Source organism: Cygnus atratus, chromosome 11, assembly GCF_013377495.2.
Source record: "Cygnus atratus isolate AKBS03 ecotype Queensland, Australia chromosome 11, CAtr_DNAZoo_HiC_assembly, whole genome shotgun sequence".
NCBI lineage: Eukaryota > Metazoa > Chordata > Aves > Anseriformes > Anatidae > Cygnus > Cygnus atratus.
The window spans coordinates 10,210,792-10,226,475 of NC_066372.1; the positions used below are offsets into that span (position 1 = coordinate 10,210,792).

Below are 15,684 nucleotides of genomic sequence, written 5' to 3' on the forward strand. Positions count from 1 at the left end.
GCAAAATAAACAGGAAAAGTCCTGGGAGTGCCCTGTGGAGGTTTCCATGATCACGCATACCAAACTGATCCCAGAAAGCGAGCCCAGCTTGATTTAATAGCGGGCAGGACAGATCAGGCTCCAGCCCTGCGAAACACTAAGGCACGTGCTGACATCCAGCAGGACTTGAGCAGGTGCTGGGGTGGACTGGGGCCACGGGACGATCCGCTTCCTCTGCTCCCCTTTCACTGGCTCGCATGCTTCCCACCGGCGGAGGAATCTGTATGCAAACCATCCTCCCGATTAAATGCAGATGCAGCCAACGTTACAGGGAATTAGGCAGCGTAATAGATGGTTTTATCCTTAAAAAAAAAATGCTGTGGAACACAGAACTGCACTGACAGCCCAAAGGCCACCCTCAGGCACCAAAAGTGGGCAAACCAGAAAGATCCAAGTGTGACACTGGCCAGACTTTATCACAATTTATGCTAGAATAACAAATTTGTATTTCTACCTCATGCAGAAAACAGGTAATCCAGCACAGCCCTGGTGCAGAGCACAGTTTTCTGCAGAGTCCCTCAGCAACTTGGCTTTCTGCCTGGAACAGGACAGCTCTTGCAGTCAAACAAGAGGTGTTTGCAGGTACCTCTGCAACAGGCATCAGCCGGCTGGCGCACTGCGATGTTCTCAGCCCAGTGCACCGACATCTGTGGCCACTTGCATCCTAGTGTCTCTGAACCGATACGACCATGCTGCGGGGCTGGAGATCTTGGCAAGGGCGAGCAGAGGTGTGGGGAAGCACAGGTAAGCTCTGAACCCCGTGTCTCAGTTTATCCTGTGCTTGTTCTTTGCTGACCTTGCCAGAAGTAGCCAAACTTGCCAGATGGATGTATCACCCTCCAGAAATGCTCTGAGACCAGGAGCTGGCTACTGAGGAGCTACTGAAGAGCATCAGCAGATTCTGGCTACTGCTACTCCATGCCCAAAGCAGGATAGTGTGTGAGACAGTTTAATTCGAGGCTGCAAAGATAAGCATATGCTCAAGCAGTTTTCTTACGTAAAGATGCATTCCTGAATCAGACTGTTAGTCTGGATTAATGCTGCCCAACTTCTCTGAGTCATCCCCCAGAGACATCAGGGTCCCCTAAAATAGCAACAATAACAGAATACATAGAAAGGCTTGGATATTTCGACTGTGGGCTACGATCACAACATTTTACATAAGTCTGGTGAACACGCCACCCGACACAGACTGAAATAAGGATTCGCTTCAAGTCAGGGCAGCAGCCCCAGGGAGATAAGCCAAGGCACTCCTGCGTTTCAGCCTCACATGCTGGGAAGCACAGCCCCGCTGATGTTGCTGACATTGCCTGCTGTAACACAGCAGCAAACCGTGTTTTTTTGTTTCCTGCCATCTTAACACAGTGAAGCTACTTGAGGAAGAGCCCAGAGATACTGGAACCGGTCAGAACAGCAGTGGCAACAGCTGGCACTTCACAGATTTGAGTGCAGGCCACCAGGGGCCCTGAAGGTTTCTAAAGGAGCTCCGTTTAAGCTCAGGCCTGGGCAGCCGTTTGTGGGGCTGTCCTCCCGGGCTTCCCAAGGCTGATCGTGGGCTTACCTTGATGCCCTGCTTTTGCATGGGGACTGCTGGCTATAGACCGCCCTGCTCTGCTCTCCTGGCCCTGATGCTGCAGGGCTGTGCCCAGCAAGTGAGGTTGTTGCCTGCACTGTGTCCATCCTTGGTTCACCTCGTCCTGGAGGGGACAGGCAGCTCTGGGGGGCTCCTCAGGGCTGGGGAAGGAGGCTGCGGTGCTGTGGAGGAGTTAAGCTCATGGATGGAGCCAGGCTTCCTCAGTCTGGGGGTGCCCCACAGCCCCCCTCCACCTGAAATTCCCCCACCTGTCTGTGGCAACCCCATGAAATCCCTACACTCATGTTTAGACCCCAACCAAACCGCAATCCTCTCCTGTGCCCTGGCACCCCCAGGCTCCCTCACTGTGGCGAGCATCCTCCTCCACCCTCCCGGCCCCACAGAAACCCCCATTCCCTCAGCCCCTGACGATGCTTTTGCGATGCTCAAAAGCTTAATTCCTTTGGAGAGGAGGACTGTTCAGTAAAACGCTGTTTGGGTGAGATTTTAGGGCCTTGAATGGGTAAGCCCTGCACCTAACGGCTAGGACTTCAGTACCCTCGTTTCCCTTTGAGGAGCACGGAGCTGGGAGGAAGGAGCCAGAGGCTGCTCGGGGGCTCGGTTTCTCCCCAGGAACCCCTCCAACCTCCCATTTAACCCCTTCCTCCGGCAGCCCAGAGCCGTGCGGGCCCCAGGGCCGCCCGCCCCCGGCCCGAAGCCGCACCCCCGGCGGGGCGGGGAGCGCGACATGGCGGCGGCCCGGGCGCTGCTGCTGGTGGCGGCGCTGGGCCCGGCGGCCGCCGTGTGGCCGCAGCCCCTCCGCCAGCTCTCCCCTCCGGCCGCCGCCCGCTGCCCGCTGCCCCCCGGCCGCTTTCGCTTCTCCTACGCCGCCGGCTCGGCCGTGGGGCCGGGCTGCGCCGTGCTGGACGAGGCCTTCCAGCGGTACCGGGCGCTCATCTTCGGCGCCGCACGCCCCGCGGGTGAGGCGAGGGGAGAGGGCTCGGGGCGGGGGGCACCCAGCGGCCCGGCGGGCTCCTGGGGCTGGCGGGGGACGAGGAGCCGCTGGGGGAAGCGGGCACGGAGATTTGAGTCTCCAAAAACTTGTGTGCGTCTTGTGGAAACCTGCTCCTTAACGTGCAGGTGTCCCGTGTTGCGGTGGGACCTTCTAGCCTCACACCGTAATAAACCAAAGGTCCACGTCTCAGACAGCGCCCAGGTGGGGCACGGCTCTTCTGCCTCTCAAAGTCCTTCTCCCCAGGCCAAAGAAGCAAAACTGGCTCCGTAGAAGGGCTCCTTGCTTCAGGTTGGGTATCCGTGTGGGGAAGAAGCGGTGTGTGTGCTTCCAGGAGCGGCAGACAGAGCTGCACCTAGGCGTTGAATGCGGTAATTGTGGCAGGCGAGAGCTGCTCCCGCTTGGTTCGTGGCAGACCAGCCTCGTGTTGGCTTGGAAGGTGCACCGAAACCTGTTCGGTTCTAGCTCAGCCCAGCAGAAACTTCGTTACTGGGAAGTTTGGTTTCACCAAATCCTTGTTCAGCAAAAGGACATGGTGTTTTTCTGTGTTAAACACTGGGTTTCACCCAATCCTAGTTCAGCAAAAGGATATTGTTCTCCATGATGTAGTTGGTGAAACAGAGATTGTGTTTTTCTGAGTTAAACCCTGGGGTTTTTTTGAAAATCAGCTCCTAAAGGTGAGTGGGGATGTGCTGACCCAATCACAAGATAAGGAAATCTCCAGTGTTGCAGCTTGTCCCAGTTTGCACTGTTGGGTTGGTAGCCTGGTCTGTTCATGGTGTCACCACCTCCTGTACAACGGTTTCAGGGGACTTTGCAGTATCAGCAAATTAACTAACTGCCTCAAATAAAGCAACCTGTTAAATTTTTAGTGATTCTGCACTGGGGAGCACAAGCCCAAGTCAGCCTGGAGCTTCAGTGCCCAGCTCCTGTCTGAAAATTCCTGTCTTGGGTGCCTGAATCCCACGTATTGCTTTTTCCCTCCTTCTGCTTCTTTAATTCACCTGGGGCTGATGGCTAGAGGAAGCGGTGGCTGTAGTCTGGTGACTCGGTTGGTTGAATTAAGTCTTGTAGCAAAAGCCACTGTTGCTTTGTATGTGCAGGGTAGTGCCTGCTGTGCTTGTGTTTTTGTTTTTAATAAAAAATAAACATCAAACAGTCTAGCCTTCCACAGCACGGTGAGCACCAGTCATCTTGCATTTGTTTCAAGGAAAGAAATTTCTTTCATTCAGTCAGCTTGTTCTTTTTATCTCATTTTTATCTCCCCCAGACTGCATTTCAGCACTGCAGCGTTTTGTTTTGCTTCCTTTTCTTACTCGTGACCGGGGAGAGCTGCTGCCAGTCTTATCAGCGCTTTTCACAAGTCTTGGCTCTTCCCGTTTCTAGCAGCTCTTTGTGCATCCAGTGCAAAGATTTTGCCTTGAGAAAGAACTGCTGTTGCCTGTTTCTCACAAGTACATATTCTTGTTTTGGGGCTCTTTTTGCCATTTTTTCTCACAAGGTGAGCAGGTCAGCATCCCGAGGCAGTGTGGCTTTTCTGGCAAAGAGGTAACAGCCCTTGGATGCACCCTGAAATTTTCTATAGTGTAAGATGAGAAAAGGCAAAAAGCTTTAGTAGCCTAGGCCTGATTTGTGGCCGGTCATTACATCCTTGCAACCTGGACTTCTTTGTGAAAAAGTGCTGTCTTGCTGCATGTCTGAGGTGAAATGCTGCAAACGCCCTGGCTGCTTTTGCAGGGCAAGCACACACATCGAGCAGCCGGCACGCGTGGAGGCTGAGTGCCTGCGTGGGTCTGCAGGCAGCCTGAAGAGCTACATCTCCCAAGTGTGAAACGCTCCATTCATCAAAAAGAGCTCGTAACTCTGCTTCCCGGTATGTCAGCGTGAACTCTGTCGCTGCTGATCAGAGCAGAGTAGGGTGACAGCACTGGAAGCTGCCCTGCTTTGTCTCGGGTGCACCGTGACAAAGGCAAGTGTGAAACACTGAGAAGAAACATTTGGCTTATCTCTTAAACTTGACTCTTCTAGGTAGCAATAGAAATAATTTTCCATTTGAGGCTTGCAAAGACCGCATCGTTTCAGTTTTTCACGTTTTCCTGCTCCTGTCAGAGGGAGCTATGGCCATTGCATCGTTTGGAGCAATTTCTTGTGATCACCAGATCGAGCTCTCCCTGCATACTCACCGTTTTCCATACACTCTATTTTATGTGGAGTTCAGTCTGCATGCTTAATTTTAGGGCTTTTTTCCTCTCGGCCTTCCTTTTTTTTCCACATGAGTGGTTAGTAATAGCAAGGAGTGGGAACCCTGCATGGAAAAAAATAGTTTCTATTAATAGAGAAAATAAATGACAGAAAGAGTTTTCTTCCTGTTTTAGAAAGCAGCTATGTCAGTTGAACAAACAAGCATGCTGATCGCACTGCAGAGAATTAAGGAGACTTCAGCATCTTCTCCTGACCTGCTTTCAGAGCATGCCACGGCAGCGCCGGACTTCCCACAGAACAAGTTTAAGGTCCTCTTCAAACCCTCCAAATGTTAGTGTGCTATCCCCTCCTGCCTTCTGCATACCTGTGTGAGTTGATCAGCTCTGCAGCACATCCAGCAGGTGTGGATTGTGCCCCGAGAGCAGGCGTCTCGGAGTCTTTTTCTCCCTCTGAGTGGAAGCAGAGCGACCGCTGCCGCAGGTGGGATGACCCAGCAGCTGTTACCGTAGTGCACTTGGAGGGGCAGTTGTGTGTTGCCAGGGTTTGAAAACGTTTTGGGGATTTGTGGATTATGCCCAAACGCCGCTGGACTCCAAGCGTGAAAGCAGGCTGATTGAAGTTAGGAGGGACACCGGGGAGTATTTGGTCAACCCCCGGCTCAAATCAGGGCCAGCCCTGGAGTCAGAGCCAGCCTCGCAGCAGGGTCAGGCTTCTCAGGGCTGTGTCCAGCTGAAATTGAGATATCTGCAAGGATGGAGAGCTCAGTCCATACTGTAGGGTTTGACCATCCTCAAGGTGAAGAATATTACTTTTCATTGTCTGCAGTTGGGATTTCCCTTGCTGTTCTTCCCTCGTCTCAAGTCCTTCAGCTGCATGCCTCCGAAACGCCTGTGAGCGTGTGACCTGGACCCTGCATGGAGCTGAAGCCAGGACCTCTCATCCCTGATGCCTTATTGCTAATAACCTGCTGTGACCATTGCTTTAGCGTCCTTCCAGCCTGTGACAGTAATTAACTCAACTTGCACCTCCGTAGCACTGTTTTTAACCATGAACTTTTGGCTGATGGGTGATCGATTTCTTCTGGGCCCGTCCGCGTTGCCTTCCCAGCCTGGTGGTGCTGGCACCTGCCGCTCCCTGTCAAGGGAGGCTGCTTTGGGTTTGGCACAGGGTTGTCAGTACATTTGTTCAAATACACGTTCTGCTGGCTGCAGATTCCCTCCCCGATCAGACAAGCGAGGTTTACCCGTGCTGTGCTCTCTGCACTGTGTGTGTCGTGCTCAGGGATGTCTCTCAGGCAGGTTTAAGTGTGGTGGGGGGACCGATTCTGTTGCTGCTTCACTTCCCCTTTGCGCTGCCCAGCTGCAGTGCTTTTTGGTACTCCCCGTGGCACGCTGCAGGGCGTGTAACAGGCCGTGCTTTGCAGCGCCTGGATTATTGCTGGGCAGTAACTTCCTTCCTCTCAAGGCTGCTGAAAGGGCTGATGGTGCTTGGTAGGAAATTTGGAAACATCTTCACCTTAAACGCAGCCCCCCTCGTCCTCGGAGCGGCTGCTGCTTGCTCCTGGAGGCTGCATTCCTGCGACTAAACCAAAATCTCCATCCCGCCGGAGGTGAGAGGCGCAGGCTGGGAAGTGCTCATCCTGGGAAGGGCCCTAGGGAGAAAATGAGTATTTGCCGTGTCGCCAGGCTTGAGAGCAGCCGTCCCTGCTGAGCTGCTGCCTTGCCAAGCGTAGGGAGCTGGTCTTGCTGTGCTCCATGTGCCAGCTCGCACGTCTGCAAGGTTGCCTTGGCTACCGGCTTGTCTGTACTGAGAGGAAACCTGAAAATGGAGGAGTGTTTTTGAGCCATTTCCCTCCAGCCACAGAGGTTTCACCATTCCTTCATGGGGACGTTTGGGGTCTCTGGCTCCTGTGCTCTCCATGTTTCACCCAAATGCTGATGGTGCCACGGTCTCTCCAAAGTTTGGTGTCTGACTTGTTGATGAGGCTCACTCAGAGCCAAGCTTCTTATTTTTTGGTGGCTGTGCTGGGTGTTGGCTGTCCCTGGGAATGCTGTGGGGCTGTAGGTGTGAACCACGGCTGTGATGGCAGCGCCCCACCAACGTTCCTCCTGGCCAGAGATGGCTCTGAGCAGACCCACTTACCTCAGAGCAGGATTAGCACCTCCCCTGGGAGTCAGGGCAGCATCTCCCATGTGCTCCAGTGAAGATTTGGGCTTGAAAATGCTTCTTCAGATAGGGAAGAGCAGCCAGAGCTCCCGCTGGGTTTATTTTTCCAGCTGCTGGGCCTGCGACCGGCTCTGCAGAAGATGAAGTCGGACAGGGGTCTTTCTGTGCTAGGAAAGCTTCAGGCCAGGTTTTGCAGTTGCCTCTAATCCAGCCCAACTTTGCAATACACCTGCATTCATTTTCAACCTTTTTTTTGATCTCTTTTGACCTTTTTTTTTTTTTTTTCAACCTTTTTTTTTTGCCTTGCAGAGAGCAAGCAGCCCTGGAGGAAGCCCTGCAGTGAGCTCTCCGTCTTGGTCTCCACGCCGGGTTGCGATGGCTTTCCCAGCCTGGACTCCAACGAGAGCTGTAAGTACTGGGGAGGAGATAGCCGGAGCAGAGCACAGGTATTTCTTTGCCTCTTGGTTGGAAATAACACCCTACAGCACTTAATCCTATTTTTGGAGTGGCGGGATCCTCACTGTATTGTTGAGAAATTCGGACGGGGCGAGCAACTTACCTGAGGTTGCTGGTAATATGAGAGAGGTTTTAAAACAAAACAAAAAAACTACCCCAAAATCAGTTCTTTGGGACCCAGGGGCACAGTCCTGTACCAAAACCACTGCTGGTCCAGCTGTGACCCCACAGCTGGGGCTCTCGTGCCCTCAGGCAGTGTGCGAGGAACCTAATGCCTGTGCCAGTCCGACCGATGCTATTTTTTCAGATAAGCTGCACATCTCAAGGGACTCCTTGCTGCTCTACGCCAATGCCATCTGGGGAGCTCTCAGAGGTGAGGCGTGCTTAGTCACGGAGCTTTCTGCTGGGCATTCCCGCCCTCCCTGCAGACTGGGACATCTCCCTGTGCCTCTCTTCTCCCATAGACTTAATTAATTGAGCTCTCTTTGGAATCTGTGCTGAGCGAGTGACTGTGTGTGGTTCTCCCGCAGGCCTGGAGACGTTCAGCCAGCTTGTTGGGAGAGATGAGAACGGCACGGTGAGTGAGTGGGTGGCTCGTGCGGGGGCTGCCCAGCATGACTCCCGCAGCACTACGAGTCCTTGCCTCGTCTCCTGGGGGCAAGCTGTGCTTCGGGGCAGTGTGTCCTGCCTCCTGAGCTGGGTAAAGCACGGCAGCTCTTTCTGGCCAGCTCGCACGCTGCTCGTCCTGCTGGCCCTGGGGATGAGGATGACCATGATTTCCTCCTGCTAATGGCTGTGTTGCCTGGAGCCCTGCTCACTTCTTCCTTGTCCTCTTTCCTCCCGCAGTACTACGTCAACGAGACAGAAATTGTGGACTTTCCCCGCTTCCCTCACCGAGGCCTGTTGCTCGACACCTCTCGCCACTACCTGCCTCTGAAAGCCATCCTGCAGACCTTGGTAGGGTGCCTGGACTGGGAGGCATGTGTCTGCCCCACCGGCAGGCAAAGTGGTTTAGCTGGGTGTCCCTCTCTGACAACTGAGCCTCCCTGAATAGCCTGGAGGGCCACATTTCTGTTTTCTTTTGGTTTTTTTGGGGGTGTGTGTTGCTCATTTCTGATGATTCCAGGAGCTGTCTGGGGAGAGCCAGCCATGGGGCTGTGCATGGGCCACTGCGTTCACTTCTCATCAAGGAAGAGCTTGCCAAACGGAAGCTTTTTGAGGAACACCAGCTTGCTTATTTCTGGATGAAGCAACAGGCTGGGGTGGGATGGCAGCCTGACCCGAATTCTTGGTACACAGATTTGCATGACGGAAAAATGCCTCCGTGCTGTCAGTCTTTCCTAGTGCAGTACTCTGTGCCTGTGGCTGTGTTTGCTCCTGGTGTAACTCACAGCTGATTTAGGTGATTTCTCAGCTCCCTTTCTAAGTGGGAGAAGGAAGAAAAAGCCCTGAGGTATCTCAAATTCCTGCAGCCTGGCTTACTTTCCAAGGCTGGATCCTTTCTGAGGCAAGGGAAAAACACTTCCCAGCGGCATTAGATGAAAGTGGGTGGCGGTTCTGCATCCAGCCCAGGCAGAATTAAACCTCCAAATCTCAACCATTGGCTCTGATATAAGGAGAGCAGGGATTTTATTGTGAGCAGAAGCACTGATGGCCCTCTGCAGCTCTTTGTGGTGCTGGAATCGTTCTTGGGTCCTGGGGAGCATTTGGGGATCTCGTGTTGTCCGTTACTCAGCGACCTGAGGTCCCATGCTTCCTTCCTGTGACAAGCAGGCTGACCTTTCAGAAGCCCATGGTGCGTATATCTGTGTTCCCGTTCCTTCCCAGGACGTCATGGCTTACAACAAGCTGAACGTGTTTCACTGGCACATTGTGGACGACCCGTCTTTCCCGTACGAGAGCTTCACCTTCCCAGAGCTCAGCAAGCAGGTAACCCCTGCTGGCCGTCGTGCAGCCCCCCGGCCAGCTGGGTGCTGGTCGCTGTGACCGCACGTGTTCCCCCAGGGAGCCTTCAATGCCATGACCCACGTGTACACAGCCAGTGACGTGCAGGCGGTGATCGAGTACGCCCGGCTCCGTGGCATCAGGGTTATTGCGGAGTTTGACACTCCCGGGCACACCCTGTCCTGGGGGCCAGGTGAGGAGCGGACCCTTCCTGGGGGTGTGGATGTGAGAGCTGTGGTTGTACCTGGCTGGGGAGGGGTCTCTGCGACGTGGATCTCAAAAGCGGGGCGTGGGCAGCCACATCCCGCAGGGGTTACATGCAAATTCTCAGCTGTGCCCCCTTCCTGACGCGCTGCCCTCTGCCCGAGATGAGTGTGTGGATGTGGTGGGGAGCGCAGATCAGCGCAGGATGCGGATCTGCTCCCAGCACATCAGACTTCCCAAGTCACAGAGCACGTTTCTGCTGCCAGGGATGTGTCTGGTGCGCTGGTTGGGGCTTCTGTCCCCAGCGGTCACCGGGCTGTGCCGAGGGCGGTCTGGGTGGCTACACGAGGCGATACAGCCCCATTCAGCCCCTTCCTCACTGTACTGGGTTTGTCGTGACCCAGGTGCTCCAGACCTCCTGACTCCCTGTTATTTGGGCAAGGATCCTTCTGGGACCTACGGGCCCATCAACCCCATCCTCAACAGCACCTACCAGTTCGTGACCAGTTTGTTTCAAGAGGTTGGCACTGTGTTCCCAGACTACTTCCTGCACCTCGGTGGCGATGAGGTGGATTTCACGTGCTGGTGAGTGATGCCTGGTCAGAGATCGGTCTGGAGGGGGCCTGGGGTCTGAAACAAGACTGGTGCTGTGCTGCCTGGGTGCCTGGCACATGCCTGGGGATGGGTGCCTGAAAGAACAGCCCCCTTAATGGGTAAGGGGAGAGCAGAGGGTTGTTCCTGTGGAAGAGGGAGCCAGAAATTTGGCACAGGCCCACTTAGTCCCAGCCATGCTTCATGGCCACGATCACCTGCAGATTTTTGGTTCCCTGCTCCCCTGGGCAGAGAGAGAGGCTCTCTGGGTTGGTACCTGGGGTTTTTATTCTCTTCTTTTTGGTACGCAGGAAGTCCAATCCACAAATTCGTGCCTTCATGGAGGAGATGGGCTTTGGTGAAGATTACACAAAGTTAGAGTCATTCTACATCCAGAGGTGAGGATGGCTGCGTCCTGGGCCTGCAGTTGCAGTACGACAGGCACAAATGTCTCCTGCTGTCTCAGACAACGAATCTCCTTTTCAGGAGTGTAGTCCTTCGGGCCTGTCTTTCTGTCCCTGAACAGAGTAGCCTAGCCACATTTCTGGGGGGAGACTGACCGCAAAAAGGTCTGGGGCTGAGGGAGAAAAGAGCCCTGGGAGGGGCTGTGCTTTCTCCATTCTCCATGAGAAGTCCCCTCCTGTCCCCCTGGGGATGGCGAGGATATTGGTGCTGCTGCTCTGGCTGCGTGCAGCTGGCAACGAGAGGGGAATGTAGCTGGGAGGACCCCAAACTCAGTAATGTTTCCAACCCAGGCTTCTGGACATCGTCTCTTCCCTTGGCAAAGGCTACATGGTGTGGCAGGAGGTGTTTGACAACGGAGTGAAGGTGAGAGCTGCCTGCTTTCCCTGGCACAACTCCCTAACGCTTGGGCAAGTGGTGCCGGTGCTGCTCACTCAAGTGAGCCTGGACGTGGCTCAGAAGTTGATCCAGTGCCTGCCTTGGTGCCCTGGCCCTTTGGGGGGCTTTTGCCATGAAACAGCAAGCACGGAGCAAGGAGAGCTTCCCTGGAGGGACTGGATGTGTCAGGACAGTGGCGATGGAGGGGCGTGGGTGTAACTCTACCTCCCAGTATTATGATAACGGGTCATGGCGTGTTCTGGTGCAGGACCTGGTCACCAGAGCATCAGGAGGTGTTTGGAGCTGGGGATGTCTCCAGGGCACTCTGCTTGTGAGGGGAGGTGGTGCCCTTGCTGCACTGATGCTGTGCACGGGCTCCACGTGTGTTTGTGCTGCGGGTCCAGGTGAGGCCGGACACAATCATCCACGTGTGGAAGAACTCCCCGCCCTACAAGGAGGAGATGGCGAACGTCACCAAGGCTGGCTACAGGGCTCTGCTCTCTGCCCCCTGGTACCTCAACCGCATCTCCTACGGGCAGGACTGGATGGCAGCCTACCAGGTGGAGCCCTTGGATTTCACAGGTGCGTTCCTCGGGGCACGTTTCCTTCTGGCAGCTGGCTTCTTGCTCAGAGGTGGTTCCGGGGCTGTCTCTCGTGATGCTCTGTTCTCACTGGTGGTGTGAACGTGCTCGAGTCACCGTGCCTTGGCTCCTGGGCTCCGTGCTGTCCCCTTGCTGCAAACAGGCCGCACCTCAGCTCTCCCTGCCCCAGGGTTTGAAGCTGGGGCTTCCAGAAGAGCAAATCACAGCTTCTGTAGCTGAGCCAGCTCCCTGCTGTTACAGTCGTTCCCCCGTGTGGGGCAGGGAGGTGCTCTGTTACCTTACAGCACCCGATCAGCGGAAAGCTGTGTCCTCTGGCAGGCAGCCCTGAGCAGAAGGATCTGGTGATCGGCGGAGAGGCGTGCATGTGGGGCGAATACGTGGACGTCACCAACCTGGCCCCCAGGCTCTGGTAAGAGATGTCCTGGGGAGGTTAGCTTGGTCCTTCAGCGCGGCGTGGTGTGCACCCAGGGATGCTGCTTCGGTCTCGTGGTACTTGTATCTGTCGTCTGGCAGCACATCTGTGGCAATTACAGCTTCACTGAGGCTTAAACAAGGTTCTGTGGCCAGCTCTAAGAGCAAAACTTGCTCCTGTGCCACCTGCTGCTGCAGCTAGTCTGTTCACTGCTGGTCTCTGTCCTGTCATTAGGACACCTCCCGATCTGCACCCATCTAGGCGTGGGGCTTTTAATGTTCAGAAGCCACGTGCCTTCGTGCGTTGGAGGACTTGGGTTGGGGAAGTGTTTGGGAGTGTGTGAGAAGCTTTCTCTGACCGGCCCGCCTTTGTGGCTTGTTCCTTAAGGCCAAGAGCTGGGGCTGTAGCCGAGAGGCTGTGGAGTAACGCGACCGTGAGGAACCTGCAAGATGCGTACGTGCGGCTGGCCAGCTTCCGCTGCGAGCTTCTCAGGTAACCGTCCCTCCTCGCAGCGTGGGGGGACACTGCAGGAGACACCCCCTCCACACGGACCCTGGACAGGGCCTTGAGGGTGCTAGGGGGGGAGGCGGGCTTCCCTGGGTGTGAAATGACCCGTAAAGTCCAGAGCATTTCTCGTGCCTGTGCGTGGGCAGAGCTTGCTTTGTGCTGTGCTGGAAAAGGGGGTCCCTGCTGCCGGTGGTGGCTGGTGGCTCTGCGGGGGAGAGGGTTTTGTGCTGGGGAAGGGGCCCCGTCAGCTCCTGCCACCCCCCTGCGGCATCAGGCGCTGCCCTGCGGCACTTGCCATTGCTTCATCCCCAGGAAAACTGCCCTTAGGCCTCACTTCCACACGTGAGCAAAAAAACAGCCTGTAAGCGCAGGGTGCAAACTGCACAAATCTGAATCGGGGCTCTGGTGGCTGCTTTGGGGTCCTCTAACCCCTCAAACCCAACCGCCAGCTCTGTGTCCTCCGCATAATGCCCGCTGCCTGCTCTGCTTCCAGGCGTGGTGTCCAGGCACAGCCTCTCTTCGTAGGATACTGTGACCACGAATTCGACGGGTTTTGAAGGGAGAGTCCTGCTGCCCTCGGTCTCTGCACACAGGAGGAATGATCTCTCTTTCTCCCTCAAAAGCTGCTGGCATGGTGAAGGGACCCTTTTACTCCCCCTGCTTCTGCTCTTGCATTGTTGCAATGAATGTTTTTTTTTTCCTTAGTATGCACTCTTTGCCCCTTTTTCTATTTTAGTTTCTCTAAATCTATAAATAAATGACCCCAAACAGAAAAAGGTGCCTCTTCATACCCAGCTGGGGCCTGGGAAGACCATGCAAGGGCTTTTTGCTGGGCAGGCCTTGCCGTGGAGCAGGCTCATTGCAGGGATTCCTGTGGAGGAGCATCTGGCTGTGCCTCATCCTGCCGGCTCTGCAGCGCGCCGGGTGCCTGCTCAGCTGGGTTAACCGTGCTTATTCTCTGCCAGTATCCCAGATTTCATCCCTGCTAAGAGAATGTGGTGTCCAGTTGCACAGTAACGTGTGGGGGGGAATCCTAATCTTGCAGGCCAAGTGGGCTCCCTCACTTTTCCTTTCCACCTCCTGCTGTTGGCCCCTGAAGGCGCTCCCTGTGCCGGGATGTCACCAGCGCTGCGGTGTCACCCGCTGCCTCCTGGCCTTTCCCTCTCTCTTCTCTCTGTGCCCCAGCTGTGTCCCTAAACCCCATCTGCTCCCAGGCTGGCTGCTCCTGAGATGAGCCCCGGAGCCTCTCAGACCTCACAAAGCCACAGAGCCGAGCGCGGGAGCTGGGTGCGGATGTTCCCGAGGCACCGCTCAGCTCTTCCGTCGGCTGCTGCCTCTGCTCAGGCTTTTTGTGTCCCCCTGCTGCTCTCTTGTCCTCAGAGGGGCTCAGCTCCGCTTCTGTACCCGAGTGGCTTGGTTTGGACAGTATTTTCCTTGCAGAAGAGACGGTCCTTGTCACATCGCTGTCCCAGGGAGCCGGGACAGCCGTGGTTCTTGTCGTTTGACGGCTGGGGTTGCCCCGCTGGAAATCCCAGCCAGCTCAAACGTGAGGGTCTCTCGGGGAGAATTCCCCCAGGCCAGGACTGCTGGGCGTGTGTCCCGGTCTGAAATGAGTGAGATCTGCTGTTTGCTCTCCGTTATGGATGGAAACTTTTCACTGTTGTTTACTTGGAATTAAAATATTCCTAAATTGTCAAGCCTTGCGTTTCTTCACCCTCCTGCGTAGGGGTACCCAGGCAGTACTTGGCTGTAGTGGTAAAACTGCCCCTGTCTTACGGGGAAAAGATTGGGAAGCCCAACCACCATGGAGCAGGGAAGCGTAGCCGATGGCCAGATTTGGGGGAAAAGGGGGGTATTTCTTCCAACTGGACGGAGGCAGGGAAGGGAAGGGAAGGGAAGGGAAGGGAAGGGCGGCCGTCCTGCGCGCTGCTTCCTGAGTGAAGATGCTCCTCTGCTTCCTCCGGGTCTCTCTGGGAAACTCGTGCCCCTTTTCTCTGTTGTTTTGGCCAATAATTGCTGTCCTTGCCTGGTGCTTGAGGTAGGGCATTGAAGGTGAGCCGGCATTGCCAATCTGCCCGCCTGCCCCTCCTGTGATGTTTGTTTCTCTTAAACTGAGTAACACAAAAGACGTAAATAATAACAATAGCTGCTTCATTTGGCTGGGGCTCGATGCACCGCCAAGTCCTAAAGAGCTCTGAGCTCCTTCTGTAGGAGCAAACACTCACCTGCCGAAACTTCACAGGAGCTTCTCAGCCCCCCGAGGACAACTTCTGCTCCGGCCGATGCTCCTGAGCAGCCCCTTCCCAGTGAGTATCCCGCTGCCATCTTTTGGGATTAGCTTTAACCTATGTTGTGTTTTTTTTTTTTTTTTTTAAAGCAGCCCTATTGCTTTTTTCCCCATCGCGGGGTGACCTGGTGGCCGGGGACCAGGGGGCTGCCATGGCGTGGGGTCCCCAACCATCGGGGTGCCGCTGGTCCCCCCATTTCCCCCGCCGCATCCTCGCGGCGTGTCGGCTCCTTCGAGAACATCTATTTTTACCCGGGATTCGTCATGTAAAACTTGCCGGGGAGAACACGGGAACATGCAGCGTGTGAATCACTCAGGGCCAACGGGTTTAAAAATAAACCCGAGCGGCAGATGCCTCCTGCCCAGCCCCGAGATTTCGGCTCCGCTCCCTGAAAACACCTGCTGCAGACGCAGGGCACGAATGGGTGCTGCCTCCGCCCAGCGCTGTACACGCACAAGGGCACGATTTGCCCACAAGCAGGGCCGGCAGCAAAGGAGGGTGGAAAAAAAAAAAAGACTGTGTTTATGCAAAAACATTTCAAAAACGAGATTAAAAAAGTAATTACCAAAGCTGGGCCGACGGACAAATGGGTTTCTTGGTGCAACAGGCGGCAGGAATCGATAATTCCTGGCTCGGTTTGAGGCGATGGGAGATAAGTATGTTTTGCCGTTGGGTTTTGTTGGGAATTAAATGCCGCTCCGTGCTGTAGGAATTAATTTTCATTTTCTGTATGAAGCTGCCCCCCTGGGAGCGCCGGGAGGTCCGGCCTCAGCCCTGCCCGGGGTGGGAGCCTCCGCGGAGGCAGCTCCTGCCCGTGCACGCACACGTGTGCAGCTGGGTGCATGTGC

The 15,684-nt window shown here is 55.2% G+C and overlaps 1 protein-coding gene across 4 annotated transcripts; it reads left to right on the forward strand.

Annotated features, from left to right (window-relative positions):
* The first annotated feature begins 2,336 nt into the window (after window positions 1-2,336).
* HEXA (hexosaminidase subunit alpha) lies at window positions 2,337-14,245 on the forward strand. 4 transcript variants are annotated; one of them, XM_035566723.1, is made up of 14 exons: window positions 2,337-2,592; window positions 7,302-7,400; window positions 7,756-7,821; window positions 7,979-8,025; window positions 8,295-8,405; window positions 9,276-9,377; window positions 9,453-9,585; window positions 10,001-10,181; window positions 10,499-10,585; window positions 10,943-11,015; window positions 11,432-11,609; window positions 11,948-12,038; window positions 12,429-12,533; window positions 13,042-14,245. In XM_035566723.1, the coding sequence occupies exons 1-14, from the start codon at window positions 2,361-2,363 to the stop codon at window positions 13,103-13,105; spliced, it is 1,569 nt and encodes a 522-aa protein (XP_035422616.1). In that variant the 5' UTR covers window positions 2,337-2,360; the 3' UTR covers window positions 13,106-14,245. The 4 variants fall into 4 exon arrangements, with proteins under 4 accessions (XP_035422616.1, XP_035422613.1, XP_035422615.1 ...); XM_035566720.2 differs by having other exon boundaries at window positions 2,341-2,592; window positions 9,222-9,377; window positions 11,870-12,038; XM_035566722.1 differs by having other exon boundaries at window positions 2,341-2,592; window positions 9,222-9,377.
* Window positions 14,246-15,684: the final 1,439 nt, after the last annotated feature.